The sequence below is a fragment of the Platichthys flesus genome, chromosome 19 (genome assembly GCF_949316205.1).
Source record: "Platichthys flesus chromosome 19, fPlaFle2.1, whole genome shotgun sequence".
NCBI lineage: Eukaryota > Metazoa > Chordata > Actinopteri > Pleuronectiformes > Pleuronectidae > Platichthys > Platichthys flesus.
This window is the reverse complement of record NC_084963.1, coordinates 17,623,013-17,647,008: the sequence shown is the minus strand read 5'-3', so window position 1 is coordinate 17,647,008 and position 23,996 is coordinate 17,623,013. Positions and strand designations below refer to the sequence as shown.

At 40.6% G+C, this 23,996-nt stretch overlaps 1 protein-coding gene across 2 annotated transcripts in view; it reads left to right on the top strand.

The window, feature by feature from the left end:
• Nucleotides 1–23,996, top strand: part of LOC133975350 (membrane-associated phosphatidylinositol transfer protein 2-like) — a 53,279-nt gene that overhangs the window by 15,490 nt on the left and 13,793 nt on the right. The window contains exons 3-11 of one of the 2 annotated variants that reach the window (XM_062413281.1): nt 5,025–5,224; nt 11,903–12,117; nt 13,405–13,526; nt 14,042–14,275; nt 19,114–19,452; nt 21,142–21,237; nt 21,934–22,038; nt 22,133–22,197; nt 23,415–23,505. In XM_062413281.1, coding sequence (XP_062269265.1) covers nt 5,147–5,224; nt 11,903–12,117; nt 13,405–13,526; nt 14,042–14,275; nt 19,114–19,452; nt 21,142–21,237; nt 21,934–22,038; nt 22,133–22,197; nt 23,415–23,505 — 1,345 coding nt within the window. In that variant the 5' untranslated portion in view covers nt 5,025–5,146. Of the gene's footprint in view, nt 1–5,024; nt 5,225–11,902; nt 12,118–13,404; nt 13,527–13,855; nt 14,276–19,113; nt 19,453–21,141; nt 21,238–21,933; nt 22,039–22,132; nt 22,198–23,414; nt 23,506–23,996 lie in introns of those variants that run through there. The other variant, XM_062413280.1, reaches the window with a different exon arrangement.

The window sequence follows — 23,996 nt, the reverse complement described above, 5'->3', positions numbered from 1 at the left end:
AACACTGTGGTGTTAAATCTGTTTGTGTTGTTATTATCAGAGGCAGAGACCAATCTCATCAGGGGATCTGGTGAACGCAGCACGACTCATGTAGCCCTTCTCACTGCTGAGGAGTCGAAGCAGATTTATCCCGGTGCATCAGACAGTGATGTGTCTGTATCAGATTACACTGTGACATACTCTGTACATATGGTTGGGTTGCCTCCTCCTCCCCCCGTGTGTCCTCGTGATTATGATAATTCGCTGGCATTCTACCAATATGTTGTCAGGAATTCAAAGTAGCTCGGTTGTCATGAATTATACATGACTGTCACACACTAAACGAGGATTGATAAAGCCCAGCGTGACGTCATTGTGAGGTGTGTACACACGCAAAGACAACACAGCGAACCAAAATGACTGAGAGCTGTTTCTGAGCCTTATATCCACAAGTCACCCGACATCTGGTGGAAATAATGTTTAACATCTTCAAAGTAAAAATCTCTTTCATTTCAGAGTGAAGAATCCTATGGGGATTTGGTCTAAGCCATTTTTAAAAGGAAACTTATCTTTTTTGTAAACGTTAACTTTTATTGACACCACTTTTTGTAATGCTATTTTCTTTTTCATGCCAACAGAATTTGTTTTAGACTGGTGTTAGCTAATCTCATGCTAACATTACTTTCAAAATGCTTATCTTAATTTTTATTTTTAACATTACTGCTATTCTAAGGCTAATGATCTTCTTTATGCAAAATTCTTTTTACTATTAATATGTTATTCCTCATGCTGACTTTAATTTTATTGTTATTTTAAATGCTAATATCAGGCTACTGTGAACATTACTTTCTAATACTAATGTTATTATCTATTTTTAAAGACTAACTTTAACTCTCTTTATGCTAAACTTCTTTTTAATGCTAATGTTGTTTTTTAATCCCAACATTGCTCACTTCAAAGCAAATGTTATTTTTTATGCGAACATGACGGATTAACTAAAATCATATATTTACTTTCATTCTAACATCAGCATCCAGATGATTTTGAACAAAATATTTATGATACTCTACACCAGGCTACTTCTTTCTACTTGGTAGCAAAGAGCCGACAGAGAGCTAAAGAGTCACCGGTGAACACAATGGGGCATTTACATATAGATATTTCCCTATTTGTTGAGGCCAAAAGCTATTTTAAAACACATCAGACACCATAGAGGTAGACTCATCAGGTGGACACAACAGATACTAAGGAGTAGAGTTGCTCACGATGCGCTGCATGTGTAAATGAACAGTTTACAGCTAAAAGTGTTTTAGTGTTTGATTTGTCATGTGCAAGTTAACACGGGGTCAACAGCACAGTGAAAGGTGTTGGACGAGAACAAACTGGTCAGCTCAGCATTGCAATAGTTCAAAAAAAGTAAAGAGATTAATATAAAGTACAATACTATAACTATACAACTTCAAAGGTGCAATTTGACATTCTTTGCAAATGTGTAAACAACTTGAACTTTAGGGAGTGTGTGTAAGTGAACTGACTCTGGGCTCCTGTCGGTGCAGCCGTCTCGCAGCACAACCGGAAGTTCCACAATCGTATATAACTTGACATTCAGGCTGGAGCATTCGCAGCCTGTCTCCGTGGTTTGAGTTTAATTTGAATGGCCGGCCCCACTGTTGTCGGGGGGGTTGAGCAGGAAGTCGGCCCTGGGGAACAAGCTGCTGGCAGGCGGTGCTGAGTTTAATGGGCCAGCGCTGTTTTCGCTCGGAGTCGATTGCCTCTGTGGCAAATTCGGTGCAATTCAGCGGTAAGTTTCCTCATTCTGCCAACTCACAGCACTCTGAGAGAGGGCAGCTGGCAGCCAGTCACTCTGTTAGTGGTGAAGATAAGACATTGACTCTCTCTTTGGGATGATGCAAACACTGAGCGCTATGTTTTAGTCGTGAGTGCCATTAGGAAGCTTTTATGGGATTGTTTAAAATGTCCCTGTGGCGGCATGAAGACAATCTTCTGTCGGATTTTGTTGGTAATAGTTCAAATGGTTTACACCATCACTTCCATTTGAGACACTTAGCAGCACTGGCAGGTTTCCATAGACGCTAATCTGCCTTCATCATTGGTTGCATGTTTAATTCCTAATGCTGCAATATGAGGGGCAAACTTCATCAGTTTATCTGTTTAGGGTGGATAGAGGTACACAGGGAAGGCAGAATGGGAATTATGTATGTGCTGGGGTTCGGTAGCCAAAGGGATCTTTGTTTAGTTTTGAATTCAGCATTGGACGGAGCTATATCCAAGGCCCTGAGAGAGAGAAACCATATTGAAGGATGCTGTGAAACTGAAAATCATTACATCACATTTATGAAGTATTCCCTGTTATTCTGAATTTCTTTTTTTATTGAAGTCTGTGGTTGTGTGCCAGGAGTTTAATGTTCTAGGCACAGGACAAAGTGTTCAGCCAAATTGGAGGTACTGGAATAAAACCTGATGTGTTACTTTATGTTTCCACTGGACTTACGTAATGTGCAGCCCCGACCCAAAATACATATTTAAGAAATGTATTTAAATTTTAGTATCTTTGCCTTTAATAGAGTGCTTTGCAAGAAAACAAAACAAAATGCCCACGTGGCTGAAAACGTGCTTCTCTATAAATCCTGATATCTTATTACTGTCTTAAAAATAACGACCAGCACATTAGTAATCTTGTGGAAAATGTTCCTTCATTTGAATGGGTGTCATATTTGTTGAAAATATATATATATTGGCATTTCTGCTTAAAAATGATTGATCCATTATTGCCCATTGAGTTTCTGTCAATCGACTAATAAATTCATTGACTAATCATTGCATTCTCACTGCTCACCGGTGGTCCTCTTCAGGTCTTCTCATTGAATGCAGACTGCTGTTTCTGATGTGCTGACTCATTGACCACTTTGCTGAGGCAGGCAAATAGAAAAGCTCCGTCTTCCTGCGCTCCGGCTGACTATGTGTCAGTTTTCATCTCTCTCTGTTGAACAGTTGGTTTAAGTCCTGCATTTCTATTTATGGCAGTTGTTTTGCAGGTAAGGGACTTGTCACAGGATTTAATGACTCCTCTGAATAGATCTCTCCGCTGTGATGGTAACAGACCAATGCCCCTTCCTCTGGTTATCTGAGCTACCATAGCCTTTAGATGTAAGCCAGGACGCAGGGAGGAAAATGGAGTGACATGCATGGATACCCATTTATTATTTCACCAATAAAAATGTAAAATATACAAAATATACAATCATTTTTGTAACACCTTAGTCCAGGACATGGATTTGTAAGTGACGTGAGTCCAGATTCGCCTGACTGGACTTTTACACCGATGACTCGGACTCAGGAAATCAGAACTCGACTCAGACTTGAACTTGGACTCAAACGCTGGGGACTCGAGACTCAACTCGGACTGAAAGATATTAACCTAACTACTTAAGGAAGATAATAAAAACTACACAACTTCAGCCGCCAGTCCTAAACAAAACGTTTCATAATAGACAGATTTAAGAACTAGAATTTGTATTCAGGTCTTGTGAGTCCCCCAAAAATGTATAATACCCATTCAAACAGTTCGTACATTATGTATGCTGCGTACGTTGTGATAACACCAAATAGAAATATACCAAAATAATCCACCCCTACATGTTTAACTTGTGCGAATATAGTCACTAACAGTACGGGTAGACATACTGATATTGTAGTGTAGATTGATAAGGATGGAATAAACTGTAGTTAAATATTTATAACAATGTTAGAAGATAATGAAGCTTTGTTTTGTTTGTGTTTGTTTGCAGTCTGTCTTCACTGTCACACTCTGCATCATGACCTCCGAGGTTCATCTGCTAGACGGGTTGACCAAACATGAATAACCTAATCATGCACAGATGGACAGACTGTGGGACACACAAGCACACGCACACGCAAATGCACTCGCACCTTTTGACATCTCTGCTCCTCCTTGTCCCGTGTTAAAACAGCATCAGATTTACTGTCCGTCTTAATCTGTGTAAGATTAAGTAGCAGTTGTCATGTGACCCTCCCAGACTCATCCCTGTGTGCTTGATGCTGTGCTTGTGACGCTTGTTTCAGAACGAGGCCAACAGCACAACACGATTGCTAACATCAGGCTTGCTCACTACTATTTGGAGAGATAGGTGTTGCTGTTGTAAGAAAATATGAAAAAAAAAAACTATTATCAATATCTTAAATTAAAAATGCATCAAACAACAATTTGAAATCAATATGAGGATGAACATGGCATCTCTCACGGCGATGCATTTACAGTGGCCTAAATATCCAGCTCCTTTCGGTTTCTTCAGAGCTTTAAAGGGAATTTCCCACCAATGTTTACCTGAACCACAGCTGAACTCTTGAAGTTCACGCTCACTGCTCTTGTTGAGTCATTGTCGGTGCAGCAGACATCAACACAAAAATTTAGCATTTAATGGAGACCCATAGCAGAGCTAAAAGAGAGGGAGATTGGACTTAAATTCCTCAGGTGGACATAAAGATGGCTCCAAATGGTAATGTGTTGCTCTGTAACTGCTGGATGTGCCAATGAAAAGTTTAGGGTTGAAATATTATGACGTGTCAATGTTTGTTTTTTGACCCAAGGGGCAAAATAAAATAGCATATATGTTGTGTCTTACAGTTGAAGCCGTAAAGCCGGTCTCCAATAAATGCAGTGGAGGAATTTCTAGTTAATGTGGAGGTCCCCCCATATACGTGAGCAAGAGTACTGAATATAAGTACTTTCTACCACAGCAGTGCTGGATATAAGGCTGCGTCTTCGGTGTGTATAGACTGGGTTGGGATTTAGGTTGCTGGGGGATTTCAGGGATGTTGCGAGGTCAGTGGATTACCTTGTAACAGATCTGCAGGAGGGCTGGCTCGGAGGACACACACATGATGTGTTGGCTTGTGTATGGAGGTGGGGTGGGGGTTTAATCCTTGAGACCAACGTGGTAACTCCTTCTTTGGTTTCGCGAGTGACCGTTGAAGCTCAGACCGTCCTTTTTCTTCTCCCTCAGGTTTGAATAACGATGACTCCCATCCTCGCTGTTTGAACATGCTGCTCGGGTAGTGAAGGCGACTGCGAGGAGCGTCTACCCAATTAAACTCCCCTCACACACACGCGCACACAAGCACAACCATGCTGATCAAGGAGTATCGTATCCCCATGCCGATGAGTGTGGAGGAGTACCGCATCGCTCAGCTCTACATGATCCAGGTGAGTGCGATCCAGCTTCATTATCTAACATCTCTTATTGTGTTTCTGTTCTTTTTCACTTGGACTTGTCAGTGTGTACAGATTGCACCAGACTCTACTACAGCCTGGCAACAGTCACTACAACAGACAATAACTCAATCACTAACAATACCTTTTTAAGTGCACCAATAAAACGCAGCTATAAATACCTTTTTATTAATTCGATTTTTGATGGTGGAAGAACTTGTAGGAGACAACCTTCACAGTTTGAAGGGTTTCTGTCCAACTTTGTATAAAAATAATTGTTTAAATGAATGTTTAAAGAAGTACAGATTACATTAGTAATGTTTTACATGATAGTGTGTTATAAATGTTTAATAAATGTTTATACACCGCTCATTAATCCTGAAAAGAGGGACTTATAGAGAAATATTGCCAAACTGCCTCATTTATTCACCCACATAGATTAAAGCCATTCACTGACGACAAGGAAGTCGTGTCTGGAAATGAAAATGTCTTTGTCACCAATAAGAGAGAGCGGATCACTGATATCATTTTGACAACATAGCCTGAAAAACTTGCACCTTGTATTAATGATGTATTTACCGTGACCCAGCATTTGACAACAACATTACAAACAGCAGAATGATATTGATTACTTTTCTTAATGTATATTTGTTCACTAGGGAATGTGGGAGATATATTCTTTTCTGCACAGCAACAATAATAGTTTGTTCTGCTGCTGTGTCTTTGAGGAAGAGATTAGTACATCACAAACCACACATTTTGTATGTGTTTAGATTGAAGGGTCTGATGAAAGAAGTCAGTATGAGTCTGGTTAATGGTAAAGTGCATGGATGCAGGAGACTGTTTTTCTGAGTCATTGGATGATGTGGGTCATGTGCTGACGCGAGACTGTAATTCAGGCTTGTGTGTGTGGGTTGAGGAGGTCAGGAGTTTAAGGTGTCATCGTGCACCTGAACAGGCGCAGTGGAGAACATGGCTGAAAGGTCACAGGGGCAGTGTTGTTCTGCAGACCAGATGTTGCTCCATACGTCTTAGGACTGTATTTCATTCTACAATTTTTTGCTATATACTGTATATATATATCTATATATTCGGGCTGCACCTTGACGGTTGCCACCCACCAATAACCCAAACAAAAATGAAGGTAAAGTACCATCTTAGTAATGGTTTATTATGTTGTTATATGCAACTAAACATTTTTTAAGCAGAGCTGTGGAAGAGCAGAAAAGCAGAGCTGTGGAAGAGTTTGAAGGATTTTAGTTTGAGGAATTAAAAAAATTTAATCCCATAAATATATATTTAAAGAAAAAACTAAATAACACTCTTTTAGGAATTGAAGAACCCCTATCTCTTTCAAACGCACACAAACACACACACACACACACACACAAACACATACACACACACACACACACCCTGTTTCTGGACCCCTCCTCCTGCTCAGCGTCACTACTGAGAGCCAGGTTGCCACGGTGACATCAGCTGCAGCATGGCAGGAGCTGCCATCATTTGTTTGTGATATGGAACGAGAGAGAGAGAGATTGAAAGAAAAGGAGATTCGGAGAGAGAGAGTGATAGAGAGAGCGAGGGGGGAAAGATGTGATGATGCGGTCGGCATTGACGACATTTTGTCATGGTTACAGTTTAGGCTATGCATCAGTCATGCACTGTACACGAGATGGACACAGTTTCATGGAGACCTCACAGTGTGTCACATATCAGGGTTTGAACTCTTTTCTCTGTTAATTCCCTTCCGATGTGATTATTGAATGGTTAAAGGTGAGAATGTTATCATGGTGACAATCATGGTGGCAAATCCAGCTTGGAAAGACATATTCCAATGCAACACAGCCTGATGATGATATATATCTTTACATATATCATTACATCAATGAGTATATTCAAACAAGAACTGTGTCTATCCAAGGAGTGACATACAGTATTTCTAAAGAGCACCACAAAACAATTAAAAACACGTTCCCTCATTCGCCCTCCTGCTTCAGCAAACAGTCATCAATTGTGTATTAATCCGCTGCTGAAAATAGTCCCCAACAAATGCAAATAGTAGGACCCAGAAGGCCCGAGGCCACACACATTCAGGGAAAGTTTGAAGTATTGAAACAGTGGCTAACACACTGTTTGGTTAATTATAACAAATAAAAGAATGAATGTCAAACTGACAAACTGACTTCTTCTTTGACAGTAGCCAGAATGGTCCAATGGCTTGATGATTGGAATGTACAATTAATATACTCTTACAGTACCGCTTGCTGCATGTGGTTGTATTTGGAACGTGGGTGGACCTGTGGAGGGGAGTTGTGCACCACTGGGTTATGCTAACCTTGTGGTGTCACATTAATTATTCAGGGGTGGCTCGGCCCGGCAGAAATGAGACCCTCAGCAAAGGCAGAGCCATTACAATTCCACAGACGTGGTCCTTGGAGTGTCGACCCAGCCTCGGAGCATTTCTCACATGGACCCTGTTTTCTTTTATTTCGTCTGCTTATTTTTCTCTCCCTGACAGCCACTGAAACCCTCCTCTCCCTTTGTGCAAATTGGATGAGGCTCTTTAAAAGGTTTCTTTACCCTTTTTCAGATTTCTTTATGAAATCATAGTTTACCTCTGACTTATATTTGACCAAACTGTATTTGGTCAGCCACTAAATTATATTCACATTTCCTTCAAGGACTTCCATACATTGATCCGTCCTTATTTCTGTATTTACAAAGTATTTTGGACTTTTATATAATCTCCTTCTATTGTCTATTTTTATGCAAGAGTGATAAATACAAATATTTGTATTTTTCTATCGACTCAACCTCTCAACCAGTGATTTATTATTTCATCATCACTGGATGTTAAGATGAACTGACTCTGCTGGTTGCTTGCCTTCTCCTGCAGCTCCACCATGAGGTGGACATTTGTGTTTTTGTCCCTGTGAAATATCTCCAGAGAACTATTTGATACATTGCTGTGAAATTTTGAACAGGATGAGTTGTAATCCCTTTGATAATCAGCTCACTTTTCATCTCATCCATCATGAAGTCAAATTTACTTTATGATCAAAATACCTGAAAAACTGATGACACGCCCATCAGTCTCATCTGTACTTTTTGTTTAGCACATCACAGTTCATTTGATGCAACACCTATGTATAATCAACTTTAATGTCATAAATGTTTACTGTAAATTAATTTGTATTGCTATAACAGAACAACATGCCCAAAAACCAAAGATGTTCCACAACCGACACCAGCACCGAAAAAGCCCCCAATAGTCCCTCTATGTTCGGATCTGATACCATGCCTATAAATTGTATTGGTTTCACCCAGATAAAACTTACATTTTCTTTGCTTCTCTAAAACAGCGGCTGCGTTGAACTGCCACTGGCAAGAAGTGTTTATAGAATCGTGAAGAAGACATGTTTGCCGTTAGCATAGTATTAGCCAGCTCATTAAAAAATTCAACAATTTGGCAATATTTCACGATGGACAGTCCCAGAAGTAAAATGGCAACATTGACAGTAATTTCAGTTTGTAAGGGTAGCAGGAGGAGTTCCATCATGTAATCCTAGTTTCCATACAGGGTGAGTGGCCTACAGCTGTTTAAGTAAATGGTACTCGGTTGGGGCTGATGTGCAAAGTCCAGGTTTCGGATTATTTATGGAAAGTGAATAAACAGGAAATTGGTATCAAAACATTTCCACCATAAGAATAGCCTTACAGACCTGCTGGCGGGGCCTTTTAGCCTTGTTTCATATACCTTAACAAGTGTGTGTGTGTTTTTTGTGTGTGTGTGTGTGCGTGCTGTTGCAGATGTAGCATCCTTGGTTTAGCAACGCTTCCACTTTTTTTGGGTGGCACGAGCGAGTTGTTTTTGAGTTGAGCAGCAGATGGGGAAGTGAAGGTGATATTATTAATGAGGCTGATTCAGTAGCACTGCTCACTGCAGGACTGATGGTCTGAAGTTTACCACTTCAGTCTTTTGCCTAATAGATCTGTCTTGTTTTGTTTTTTTGGACAGTTTGGCGTGTTGTGTAAGAGAATAATTTCAACCCACCTCTGTTGCCTTCATAAACCCCATCAAAGTCCCCGGGGTATTGCTGTATAATTGACACTTGAGCTCTTTGCCTTGGGCTCTGAGATTTAATACAGAGAAGCAGCAGCAGAAGGGGCTCAGACACAAGGAGGGTAATTTTAGACCCTCAGCTCCTCACCTAAATTACATTACCTGCTAGATTACAGCAATTTTCCAGCTGTTTGCCTCCTCTGACCTTCATTACTGATAGCACCTCCCTAAAGTCTTCAGGAGACGGAGCTCCGTGTTCAATCTCAGCTCTCGTTCTTGACCCCGCGCTCTCCACTCTTGCTGTTAATAAAGATCACGATGATTTGCATTCACATCGTACTGTTTGGTCGACCCGCGTTACTTTACAATGGAAGGAATTAAATACCTTTTCAATCATCTTTTTTACACCAGAATACAGTGTCTACAGTGTAGTCGTCTGACAGTATTTACACTGACTGAGCAACAATATTATAATTGAGTAGCCCATGCAAACAAAGGTTTAAGGGTTTATCAATTTATTAAAATTGCAGGTCATTGGGCCGTTTATATATTGAGCCCAAGTGTTTAATATGAGTGTGACTGGCGACTGAAACCCAGTAGACACATATCTTCAACAATTATTGGCTGTTAAGTTTTAACTTAAAATGTCTGATGCGGCAGACAAATCTCGGAGAAAAGAGGCAATTCAAAAGGTTTATTGTACAGTTTTAAATGTGCAAACTGGTATCAGAGAGTGCTATTCAAGGTCAGAGGTCCAGGGCAGTGGTTTGGACAAAACTGACCTCGAGGCAGTCCAGTGACTGTTTCAATGGAGAGCAACACAGCAGGTTAGAGATGTACTGGTTCCCTTTTTTCCCCTGTCCCTAGAGCTATCTGTGTCTTGAGAGAATCCTTTCAAATTTGGCTCAAATATTCACTTAGGCCTTCACTTAGGCCCCTCATATCTGCCGACCAGTCACTGTTCTCCATTTGGACTATTGCAGTCAAAATCCAGGGCTGATGGGAGATTTTCCATCGTGGAGCAGTGTTCCACTCACTGTCAGATCCTCGCTTTGCTCTGGCCATGGTAGGTGTTGTTTCACTGTGTTTTGGTCTGTATCAGAACTTATCTTCACATAGCCATGTGAAATTATTCATTGTTTGAAAGCTCACGGAGAAGCTTCGTCTATTGATTCTATCTGTGCAAAGCATTTGGGGATTTTCATATCACTGCAGCAGCTGTTGACACAGAGCCGGTTCAGCCTTTGTGGCTCAGGCTCCAAAGTGTTTTCCACACAAAGGCGCAACTACAGGCTTCATTCTCCATTTTATGTGAACAAATGTAAATATAACTTTGGTTTGGCATATGTTAAGATTATTATTGTCTGTATCTAAAGTTACCTCTTAAATGAGGAACAATTGTGTGTTTTTTGGGGGGGAATATTATTGGCTGGCATCTTTAAAGAGAGGACTTCTTTGACTATTTGTATTTGTCTATTCGCTGTACAATGTATTGTGTTAAACTATATTTATCCTACACTTTTACCAGCCACATTTATTAACAATATAAACCCTCCATGTTTTTCTGTACAGTGAATTACACACGGCTACATGCAGAGCCTCTTGAGGGAAGGAGTGTGTTTATAAACTGAGGCTGTAATCCCAAGATCCTGTGGAGCTGCAGGCTTAATGCACAGCTCGGTCTTACATGTTCTGTGGAGTTGAGCCATATGTTGCCTTTTATCAACGGCTGTTAAATGCTGGGCAGAAAGGGTAATCATTGCTTTTCACTTCCTCTGTGCAGCAAATCTTAACCCAACAGTAAAAGTGAAGGGTTTGGAAAGGAGTGGGAAATGAGAGGGTGAGTGAGCTGTGGAGGAATTATGATGATTTCAAAGGGTGAAAAATAAAATATGACTAAAATAATTAATAGAAAAGCTCTTTTTCTATGCGGCAGCCTTATTTCCTCCCAGCTCATCACTCTATCTGCCACTGCTGCGTCGTCCACCTAGCTCTGTGATGGAAGTGGATTTTGTTAAGTTCTTCCAAATGAGAGTGCAGGAGTGCTCAACGATCAGATATAATCCCCCCTCATAAATTTGTATCACTCACCTAAATATAAGAAAGTGAGAGATGAAGTAGATGGTCACATGGTTCACCTGCATGGTAACAGTAGCTATGCACATTCACTTGAATAATATTACCCTGTTTACTGCACTCCATTTATCCGGTTTAGATATTAGTTACTTTTCAGATTACAATTGAAATAAAATAGTTAGAATTAGCACCTACAGCCCAAGCTAAAACATAAACATGCAAGTAAATGTAATATTAATGATCTAGGGACATATTCCTGGATCACAGAATCCATTTACCTGCATAGTTATCACTTTTATGTTTAAATAACTGAGCTGATTTTATCTTTAACTTTTACTTATACAACATTTTGAATGCAGGACCTCTGTGTATTATTTATAGTGTGGTATTCTTGAATTCTACCACCACTGACAGAATAAAAGACAAAGTAGTACCATCACCGGTCTGTGTTTTGCTTCCTTATATAGCTAAGCAGAGCCTAAATCCCAGTCCTCTTACCCTCCTGTCCCCTCTCTGTCCCCTCACAGAAAAAGAGCCGAGAGGAGAGCTGCGGCGAGGGTAGCGGCGTGGAGATCCTGGAGAACAAGCCTTATGTGGACGGCCCCGGGGGCTCAGGCCAGTACACGCACAAGGTCTACCACATCGGGAAACACATTCCGTCCTGGTTCTGTGCCATCCTGCCTCAAGCTGCCCTCCGAGTGGAGGAGGAGTCCTGGAACGCCTACCCCTATACACGAACCCGGTGAGACGACACTAACACTGGACCTGTGGTTATCAAACTGCCACTGATCTGAGGTTAAAGATAAGAGCAAAAACAAATCCCGCTCTATAACGTAAGATGGTCAGAAAGTGGCCTTGAGGTGGCAAACAAACAATAATTCTTAACATGGTGTTCATTTTTTATCATTTCTCTGACACTCCGACAGCAAAACGTCTTTCAGCAGAATTTTCTTCCCATGTTCTATTATTATATTGTATATTTTTACATGATAACTATTACATTCTATGTTTCTTTCATCTGGAGATTTAAAGAATCCATCCATAAATAAAATGAACCCAGTCACATCTTCACTATATGCGTGATCATCCTGCTCCCACTTAGGCAATAGCTGGTACTTTAATTTCCCTCTGATACGTTAGATTAATACAAGCTGTGGTCTGAGACTCAGGTGGTACGAGTTTAAGTCTATAATGGAGATTTTAATTTGGTAAGTTTCACGTTATTGCCAAATTACTCTTACTGTTTGGAAAACAGACACTAAAACCCTTTCCGTGTCCCCTTGGGAAAACCATTGCTCCGTGCTAACACTTTTTGCATTAAGTGATTTTTAGGTATCATCTAAAGTAGAGAGACTGGCCTTTTTTTTAATGGTTTCCATCATGTGGCTCCTAGATTCATTAATTTATTGAGTGAAAAAAACATTCGCTTATTTCAGCATATTTCTGAGTGAGCCATTTATTTATATTCAGCTGAATAATCACATATTCATTCGCTGTCCACACTGCGGCCAACTTTGTGCCAGATTTCACAGTTTTGTCATTCACCCGTTCACACACATACAATGTTTCTATGTGCAAACTTCAATAACACACTGCTGTCCGGGGTCATTTGGGGTTCAGTACCTATTACCTAGGACACCTCGGCACGCAGAATAGGGGAGACTGGGATTGAAACCATGACCTTCTGGTTAGTATTTCAGCCGGTCAGCAGGTTGCATTTCAGGAGCTACTTTGCAATATGCGGCAAACAATGCTTGTTTTTGTCATCGTTCTGAGGAAACATGTGGATCTACAACTGTCAACTTTCTGTCAGTTTCAATATAAATGTGAACTATTTTCAGATTTCAGTGTTTTGTCTGTTTTAGTCTTTTACAAAGAGACTTAAAGCTTGTTGTTTAATCACTTATGACATGGAGGGTTTTGCTTTGTATCAACACTCATAAAATATGCTGAATAATGAACCAAATCTTCTGTTTTCCTCCATCTCTACATTTCAGCTCCTTAATGACATCTCTTTTTGGTTTTGCAGGTATACCTGTCCCTTTGTTGAGAAATTCTCTATCGACATTGAGACGTATTATAAACCAGATACTGGAAACCAAGTGGACGTCTTCAATCTGTCCTCTGCTGAAAGGAGACAGAGGACTGTAGGTAGGCAGATCCTCATGCACACAGAGGACCCTCCCACTCTCTCCCACCATCATAACCACTTAAAGTGTCTGTCGTTGTTCTGCTGGGCGGTCTTCATCTCTTCATAAGCAGAATCAGACATCAGATGTACATACTGATATTTGCAGTGATAAAAAAAACAGACGACCTGGTGCAGAGGGACTCAGGCTGTGGAGTAGAGGAGTTTGTGTGGAGCCTCTGAATATAAAAAAATGGACTGAGGTGCAGGCAACATGTGCACTTTGCTCTAGACATGTTCCCTGCAGGGAGTAATTACATAAAAGACACACAGACACACACAAACACACACACACACACACACACACACACACACACACACACACACACACACACACACACACACACACACACACACACACTCACAACCCTCTGGAGACAGGTGTTCAGTGAGGACGTCGTGACATCTATCCTGCTCGAACCTGCTGCTCACATCTGCTTCAGTGTTGCCTCCTAAATGATTGTGTGTCGCCCCTTAGACCCCATAGACATCGTGAAGGACTACATCGCTCCTCATGAGTACCTGGTGGAGGAAGACCCCAAACTGTACCAGTCCGACAAGACCAAACGGGGTCCACTGTCAGAGGACTGGATAGAGGAGATCAACCAGGACCCTGGTCAGAACCCCGTCATGTGCGCCTACAAGCTCTGCAAAGTGGAGTTCAGATACTGGGGCATGCAGTCCAAGATCGAACGCTTCATACATGACGTGGGTAGGTATAGTGTGTGTGTTTGTTAGTTTGTGGTCCATGAGTCATGTTGTGGGGACCCAAATCTGTTTACACACACACACATTATTATTGTCTTCTTTATGGGGACAGAAATTAAGTCCCCTCAACGTAAATCATTACATTTTAAGGTGAAGACATGTATAAAGGTTAGGTTGAATGAAGGCATTAAAAGCAAAGATTGAACACCTAGAGAAAGCTGGAAATAACCCTGGGAAGTAAAGACTAGCCAAGGATGATAAAGTCCTGTAGAACTTTGAATAAAACAATTCTGAAAGGTTAGAGATTAAATTCAATAGGCTGTGCTAACCTTGGGAAATGGGGAATTGCTGCCAATAGGTTATCATAAAATAATCCTTAAAGTTCCGAAATAAATAGGATCAACCCTGCAGGTCGGAGATAACCCTAGAATAATAGGAAATTGGGGGGAAAAGATACAAATATCAGGCATGACAAGGATTTACCCTAGAAAACCAGGCAGGAAAAACCTTAGAAATTTGATAATATCCCTGCAAAGCACTTAAGAATTGGCCTTTTGCGATTTAGCATTACATTATAAACTTGACTCAAGTGCTCTTTACTTCCAGGCTTAAATAATTGTGTCCCAGAGGAGCATTGATATTTCAGAATTAAATGTCTTTCTCATCGGATCATGTAACAGATGCTGTTGAACCTTGAACCTTGGTCCCCAATGTCTCTCCACACTTTATATCCAGTGTCGGTTCAGTTGCTGATCAGTGAAATGAAACCAGTTTGTCAGATCACAGCACATTATTCTGTTCACAACAGCATTAGAGCTTCACCTTGAGGGTGACGTCAGGGAAAAAATGGCCGCCATGTGATTATTGTCTATTTCTGACTTTTCAGCATTAAATGTGATTACGCTGTGCGTGTGTTACTATGTGAAACACTGGGTTACTAGAAGCTTTATGAACAATCAACACATCGTATCTCTGTGATGAGACTGAGTGATAAAAACCCTCAGATGTGTAGCGGTGCCAGACGGGGGGGGGGGGGGGGGGGGGTGAGTGTGAGGAAACAGGTGAAGACAATAGGTAAATAAAACAGTGGAGATAAATGGGTGAGAAAGTGTAGGAGGTGTTTGAGAGGCAGGAGCGGAGACAAGTGGCTGTTCCCAGAGATAACGCAGCACTCTGGATTCACTTGCTTGCCAGCGTTGGGCTGTTTCTGTTCCGCTGCTGTGATGTGACACTGTTCATACACCCTGACGGGCCTCAGCCTCCTCGCTCACAGCTTCTCCTTCCAGCCTAATGAAGCAGCAGCTGCTCTGTCTTCACGCCGTGGTCCAATCCACAGGATCTCCATCTCCAAAATGGGTTTTCTTCTCCATGTCACTCCCCACTGCCACTTGAGCCTTCGAGCTTCCTTGAAACTTTCCCTTTGTTTTAATGCTCTATGCTTTCAACTGCAGACCGCCACTCATCAAGGCTGACTCGTGAATATTATCAGCTTCCAAATAAACCGTGCTGAAAGGGTCTGCGGGTTCTATAATTCAGAGGCTTTCAAGCTTTGTTAATGAGCTATTCAGCACTTTCCACTTTCATGCTTAATTTCACATTGTGCTGGTGGTTCTTTTACTGGATATTAATATAATGGCCTTCTCTGTTTGCTAATAGTGGCTTTTATAGCCAGGTTGGAGGTTTTATTCATGAACTGCTCGAGGGGTTCAAGGGTTTAATAAGCAGCTGGTGCTTGTTTAGTTCATCAGGAGGGAGACATTGTTGAGAATTAAATCTCCTTTGACAAGGCAGAGGCAGCTTTGTCTGACATTCGATTTCTTCTCCATTGACTTTTACCACCCATGCCCCCCCCCCCCCCCCCCCCCCCCCCTTCCCCCGGTGACACTGGCGGGAAAAACATCATTGTGTGGCCACAAAATGTTTTTATGGGATGGGATGGGATGACTAAATTATGGTCACGTCTAAATATTGCATGCCCACAAGATACAAATCTGGTCAGTACTGTCAAGACAAGGTCAAGAAAGTGTCTTGTATGAGAGATGAAACGTTTCATAGAATCAAAATCACAGCCTCAATAGGGGTCTTTAGTTTGACACACACCCTGACTGAAATTAGACAGTCTGGTCTTCAGTGATCGAGGTCACTAGCTTGTCCCGCCCCTTATTGCTGTTGCCTAGTAACAGAGCTGAAGTTTAACATGAGAAAGTTTTAATACGTTTCTGTTTTTTTGAGTTGATGCATGATACTCAATTGTTGGACGTCTGAAAAAACGGTTTGTCGGTGAAGTGCAATGAATCCTGGGATATGTTAGGATGGGAAGGAACTACCTGTTGGAGCCTTTGTTTCTCAGGGAAGAGAGGACGCACTTTGAAGGAGCATTTCAAAGAGCGACAGTCTAGTTGCGCCGCTGTAATCTGTCTTTAAATGCTGCTTCCGGAGGATAGAGCCCCTGAATTGAGGCACAGCTAGTATCCACTGACTCTGAGTGAAGCCAAACAGGGGTGGAAACCTTTACATCACTAATCAATAGAAACATATAGGGCCCTATTGTTTTCCTGTTGTTTTTTTTCCTTTACAAAGTCCCGTTGTTATTTGCTCCAGTTTTACAGCCTTTCTTTGAGCAGTATTCTCTTACGGTTAATGAGGTCATCACTGATCATTATGGAGGACCATACATGACATAAGTAAAAATAAATAAATAAATAAATGTATAAATAAATACAGAAATAAATAAATAAATGAATAAATAAAAATGGAAATAAATAAATAAATAAATACAGAAATAAATAAATAAATATGTTAATACCAAAAGAAATGTCAAAAGAAATGTCTTAAATATATTTTAACATTTATTTTTTCCCTGATACATTTCCTTTGCATTTGCAGTGTCCTTATGCTAATGAGAAAGGCGGGCCTAACCGCAGTCTCATGCAGGATTGGTCACAGGAGTGTAATGATCCAGCCCTACTACTTCTGCCTTTCAATGCTGGTGTCCAGTAGCTGTTTGCAGCGTTGAGCCAGTTCACACTTAAAATGAACTAGTTCAAGTTCAGAGGGTTAGTTAAGGTTATTTTTTATTGGGATGATTTAGCTGTCAGTAGTCCTGACTGTGAGCGACACGTCTCGTGTTGTACTGAGCACAATGAGCGAGCCATGAGGAGAAGGAGGAAACAGAAACTCCAGCTCGGTACAAACCACCTGCCGCCTCTGCTCTGAACATGAAGCCGCTGATCTATGAGTAGATGTGACCAGAGAAGCTCTGTGTTTTCACTGTTTCCACTGTTCCACAGAGTCACTAACTGGCTGTTACACGGTGAAGAGCTCAAGTCTCAGTCACTGCCCGTGTCTCTGAGCGAGTGTGTGACGGAGCGCAGGGGCTGTGTGTGTGTGTGTAGCTCAGTTGACCAATCCTGCTCGAGACTGAGGTTAGGCCCGCCTTTCTCATTAGCATAAGGACACTGAAATGTGGAAATAAATAAATGTGGAAATAAATAAAAGTTGCAATAAAAGTGGAAATAAATAAATAAATGTGGAAATAAGTTTAAGACATTGATTTATTTAATTCTGCATTTATTTCCATATTTATTTATTTATTTCCACATTTATTCCAACTTTTATTTTTCGATTTCAGTTTCCTTATGCTAATGAGAAAGGCGGGCCTAACCTCAGTCTCGAGCAGGATTGGTCAACTGAGCTACACACACACACAGCCCCTGCCCTCCGCCACACACTCGCTCAGAGACACGGGCAGTGACTGAGACTTGATCTCTTCACCGTGAAACAGCCAGTTAGTGACTCTGTGGAACAGTAGAAACAGTGAAAACACAGAGCTTCTCTGGTCACATCTGCTCAGAGATCAGCGGCTTCATGTTCAGAGCAGAGGCGGCAGGTGGTTTGTACCGAGCTGGAGTTTCTGTTTCCTCCTCCTCCTCTCGGCTCGCTCCTTGTGCTCATTACAACACGAGACGTGACGCTCACAGTCAGGACTACTGACACCTAAATCATCCCAATAAAAAATAACCTTAACTAACCCTCTGAACTTGAACTAGTTCATTTTAAGTGTGAACTGGCTCAACGTCCCAAACAGCTACTGGACACCAGCATTGAAAGGCAGAAGTAGTAGGGCTGGATCATTACACTCCTGTGACCAATCCTGCATGAGACTGCGGTTAGGCCCGCCTTTCTCATTAGCATAAGGACACTGCAAATGCAAAGGAAATGTATCAGGGAAAAGATAAATGTTAAAATATATTTAAGACATTTCTTTTGACATTTCTTTTGGTATTAACATATTTATTTATTTATTTCTGTATTTATTTCCATTTTTATTTATTCATTTATTTATTTATTTCTGTATTTATTTATACATTTATTTATTTATTTATTTTTACTTATGTCATGTATGGTCCTCCATAGATCATACGATTCAAATTTAAATCTCTAATCATTGCCATATGCTCACAACGGTAAGAAACTGTAGAAAGAAAGAAAGAAAGAAAGAAAGGAAGGAAGAAAGGAAGGAAGAAAGGAAGGAAGAAATTAATTTAAGCAATGGGAGCAGCAATGAGCGCACGGAATTCCACTTACTATTCATTATTATGTTTATTTGCAGACCAGCATCTTCGTTTTGTCTGGTTGAAAAATACCAGACATACCTATTTCCCACCATAAAACAAACCAATGATCTTTACCTGACTCTCTGAGGATAATTCTGTATTCACCAGCTATAACTTCATACTTTTCAAGGTTAATCCACTTTTATTGATTCATGTCACAGGAACATGATTTGTTCCTTTCAAAATTAGATTACATGCTGATGAATCCGTGTTGCTGTCCTTCCAGGTCTGCGTAAAGTGATGGTCCGTGCCCACCGGCAGGCGTGGTGCTGGCAGGACGAGTGGTACGGCCTGACCATCGAGGACATCAGGCAGCTGGAGCTGGAGACCCAGCTGGCGTTGGCTAAGAAGATGGCCCACTACAGCCTCAGTGAGGAGGGGGGAGCGGAGCCCAATGGCTCCACTGTCAGCCAGGACCAGCAGCAGGGAGCTGAGGCTGTGGGATCCAGTGCAGAGGCCGAGGGAGGAGGAGGGAAGCTGGGGGAGTCACTGGAGTCACGGGGGGAGCTCACCAAGCAGTGGTCAACATCCTCTAGATCCTCCAATAGGTCATCTAAGAGAGGAGGTGAGGTGGACTCTCATAGTGCTAAAATTCATAATAATAATATTAATCATGTGTTCAGAACTGTGATATTATTTGAAGTATTTTCAACAAAAAGTGTGTTTACATGAGCAGCACAGTAATTGAAAGGATATCTTGGGTTTTCAGGATATACTTACATATAGATGATTTTTTCCTGTATTCTATATGTTTTTCATATCATAATCTTTAGATAAGGGTCAGGTCGTCTTTATAACTTTGTAATATAATATATTATATTATAAATGTATTCCATTTGACCTTGTATTTATCCAGATCCAGATATAAAGTTCATCCATTTTCCCCATGTACTGGGGAGGCCGCCCTCAGTCTTCTCATATTTGTCCCTTTAACGGATGTTTCTGTTACCAATCCAGCATACAGTCAAAGAATGGCCTTTGGTAGAGGGCCTCCACCTCCACCAAGGTCCAACAATCCTCTTAAGAAACCACTGATTTTTTATTGGATCTACACCAAATTGCAAACCCTCGTACATGTCCGATTTTTGTCAACAAGATCCACAAGTTATTCTCTGGGAAAGCAAGAGAAATGTTGAAAAACACTTAAAAAAGATAATGTCTTGGTCCGCCCTCCAACCCGGATCAATTCAATTCAATTTTATTTGTATAGTGCCAAATCATAATATACAATATATCAAGGTACTTTACATAGAAGGTTGAGACCTTAAAACCCTTCCAAGTTTCATGCTTACCTTCGTGCCTCCTCCTCTTGGGAGAAGATAAGAAAATTCACTGAAAATAAGCTACTATGCATCTTAAGTTTTAACATACTCACTATATAATTTGACTTAACTCTTGCACCAAAGTTCTCACAAAATGTGTTCGCCTGACCATCAGATGTAGTAATCTGATACATTTATGTTCCCACAAACAAAATCTCTGGAGTTTTGTGTTGTTCTGTATAATTTTATGAATTATCTTTACCACCTTCTCTGTATTTGACCAAAGGATGATTCTGTCAAAATAAGCTTAACAAAAAGACACTGAAGCACCAGTTTAGTTGGGTTGTAAACAGGCAATTAAAGAATTCCATTGTCCAAGCTTAATTCACAGTTAGATATATATGTGTATATACTGTACTATACTATATATATTACTGTGTATATATATTGTATGTCCAATACATGCAGCATGTTGCTGTGCAGAGTGTGCACTGTGTTTCTGTTTGGTGCGGTTTGCTCCTGCTTTGGGTTGGCTGTACTTTTTATTGCGGGGCTGTCCTGGTCCATTGTTTTTTGTGTCGGTGAAAGCTTTCCTTATATAACATGCACTGAAGAATGCACATCAACATGAAATCCACAGAATCCAACAAATGTTCCTTTTTTGTTGTTCCAAAGGATGCTTTTTTAATTTGAGGTTTCAAAGGAAGGTTTTTTTACCCTTATGTTTCAACGGATGTTTTTGTTAGAATAAACTTGGTACCAGTCTATTGGGTTGTACTCAGCCAGTGGAGAATCTCATTAACATACCTTCTACCTTAAATGGGATCCTAACGGCTCTAGTGCTCAGTGCCCCCTAGTGTCTAAAAATACAAATGCAAAAATAACAAATAATAATCACAATATATCAAACTAATGAAATAGCCCTTACATTGGCTGTTTAGCTTTAATGTTGTTTTGAAGTAAACTGTGACCTGTGTTTTGTGTGTGCACAGGTAGTCCATCTCATCAGAGCATTTCAGAATGGAGGATGCAGAGCATTGCGCGGGACTCAGAGGACAGTACCGACGATGAGTTCTTTGATGCTCATGGTAAAATTCCCACCTTCTGCATGACACATGATAAACTCTATTTGTATCATAGGTTTAAAATATGTGCCTGTAAGCTAATAAATATTTGAAATATTGAGTTAATATATATGATTCAAGGTTTTCCCCCCTAATCCCACATTGCTCTTGTTTATTCTTTTATATATAGTGAACGTATGAGACTGTTAAATAATACAGGAACAATACTGTTGGTTGTTGCATTAGATTCACTGAATGAACTTTTTCTTTAATTATATGATAATTGCCATTTGACGGTCCATGATAGGACAGAGTTTAGCCATGCATCAAGTGTGAGTGTCACAACAACAGATGGGATCATTTCGGCTCTCGTAATGCTCCAAAATTGTAAAACCCCAAACTGCATTTCCTGGTCTGACTGGTACCTGAGGCTACATGCCCCCCACATCTGCCTCCAATCTGTCCTCAAGGATTCAAAATGACCTACGATGCTTCCTACTCTAGAAGTAACCCACCGTTGGAATATGTTCAGATTAGTGTAAAAATAGGAAAACAAATTATTGACTCTGTCCCCTTAATTGAATCCGCTCCAAAAATCTGTACTTTTTATGTAATCCTGCTAACAGACAGTCAGCAATGACACCTCACTGTAACCTATCACCTACTGACTCGGTAGAGAGATCCGTGATTACATTGAAAGTTTCTCTGTGTGTCACGCAGAGGACTTTTCTGACAATGAGGAGATGTTCGCCAAGGAGATCACCAAGTGGAGCTCCAACGACCTGATGGACAAGATAGGGACTACAGAGGCGGATGAAGCACAAGGTAGGCGGCCCCTTGTGTGTGTACGTTATTTTAAATGGAACAAGGCAAACACTGGAGCGCAGGATCAACACGTGAATGAATCGTGTTTTCACAGAAACGTTGTATCGGGAGTCGGGCGAGGAGTACGCCGTGATGAGTAATGAGGAGGCGCAGATGGAGGTACGCTTTCATCTCACACCGACACCCTTAATTAAATAGCTTGTAGATAACAGCCCAGCTTTCAGTCATCTTGCCAGTGCAGTGGCATCAGGTTGGACCCTCTACTGCAGCAATTTCACCAGAGGTAGAAGATTAGGGTTTTCTCGGTTGACACTCCCTGTGTAAGTGGGTTTTCAGGAGTGTATTTTGTGTTTTTTGTATAGTGGTGTGTCTCGTAAAGGCAAGAACTTCAGTCCATCAGGTGTCCCCGAAGGCTGAATGTGAGTCACTGTAGCCAGTGAGAGAACGTGTTGCATAGATTCCTAAATCAGACATAGCTTTAGAAATAGTGCTTAGAGTATATCAAATGTTTTGAGAGTAGATTAAATAATGTGTCTCGAAAGAGTTAAGCCCTCTTTCACAGGAAAATGTTTGATAATTTTTTTAACGGATTAATTATTAATCATTGGAGGAGCTGTAAGTCTGATTCTGTTACTGCTGTGTGTCTTTGTGCTAAGCTAAGCTAACTGTCTTCTAGCTGTGTCTGTGCTCTATTAACATTTAACTTTGCAGGAAAGTTAAACTGATCCTCAAACTCTGATATAAGTTAAATGTATCACCTCCCAAATATTCATAATTTCAGCAGTAAAGACTAGGATGCATTAAAGGGACATTCTGGTAATTTATTATTGCAGCAAGTCTGGGAAAATGTTAGCGTTAACTTTTAGCGTTTTATCAGACTTGACTTTTATTAGGAGCCACATTCAATACACAAAGTCCATTCAATTGCTGTTACAGAGCTTTCGATCACATCACCCTAAATTCCTCGATGTGGTGACAGAAATGACATATCTTAAAAGATCATCCCTGACCTTGGAAGCTGCATTTGATAAAACAGTCTCACCACAAAGTCCATCTAGTAGCTATTCTGTATGGTTTTGAATCACTTTATCTGATTAAAGTGTCAGAAAGTAATACAAAATACCAGTTTCCCGAATGTTTGACTTCTGAGTGTTTTCCATTGTCCAACCAAAAGAGAAAAGCAGTAAATCACATTTTAGAGGCTGAATGTTTTTGCTCCCTGATTGTCTAATTGTGTTAGCAGTAGTTCTTTGCCCTGCATGTCGCTCACTCCCCTCTGTACTCCTCCTGTATCCTCCCACTCCCTGTTAATCTACTTTCCTTTTGTTTTCTCCACTGTTTTCCCGTCTTTGTGTCTCCTGTCCTCTTATTTTCAGGATTGTTCATCTCAGCAGTGTCTGCAGTCGTCCAAAATCCATGTCCTCATTCTGGTCCTGCACGGAGGAAACATCCTGGCCACTGGCTCGGGTACAGCGCCAACAAAGTCCTATATCACTGATAATAACAGTTTTGCTTTAGAAATGCAAAAAAATTTAACTTTGTAACTGTAATTCACTGTAGTTAAATCCTGAATATTTAGAATCAGAAACTATTGATCTATAATCCGTAGAAAAAAAACATCACTGCTCTAAGTGGGTCCGGTCTCAGTCTTCAACTATTATCCTCTTGGTGACATATACATTTTATTAAAAGTCAAAAACACAAAAGAGAGATTCAAAAAATTAGGATTGATTTTCTGTTAAATGAGTAAATGATGAACTATTAAATGTTTTATAATTATTCAGGACCTTTTTAATGTGTAAACCTAATGGTTTTTGTGTGTGTAAACCTAATGGTTTACATGATAAATAACAGTATGTTATTGGTAAAACGTTTCTGTACACATTTGTTTTTTTTCTATTTCAGTTATTTGTATAGCATTTATTACAAATCTTTCTTATGAAATATCAGTTCATTTG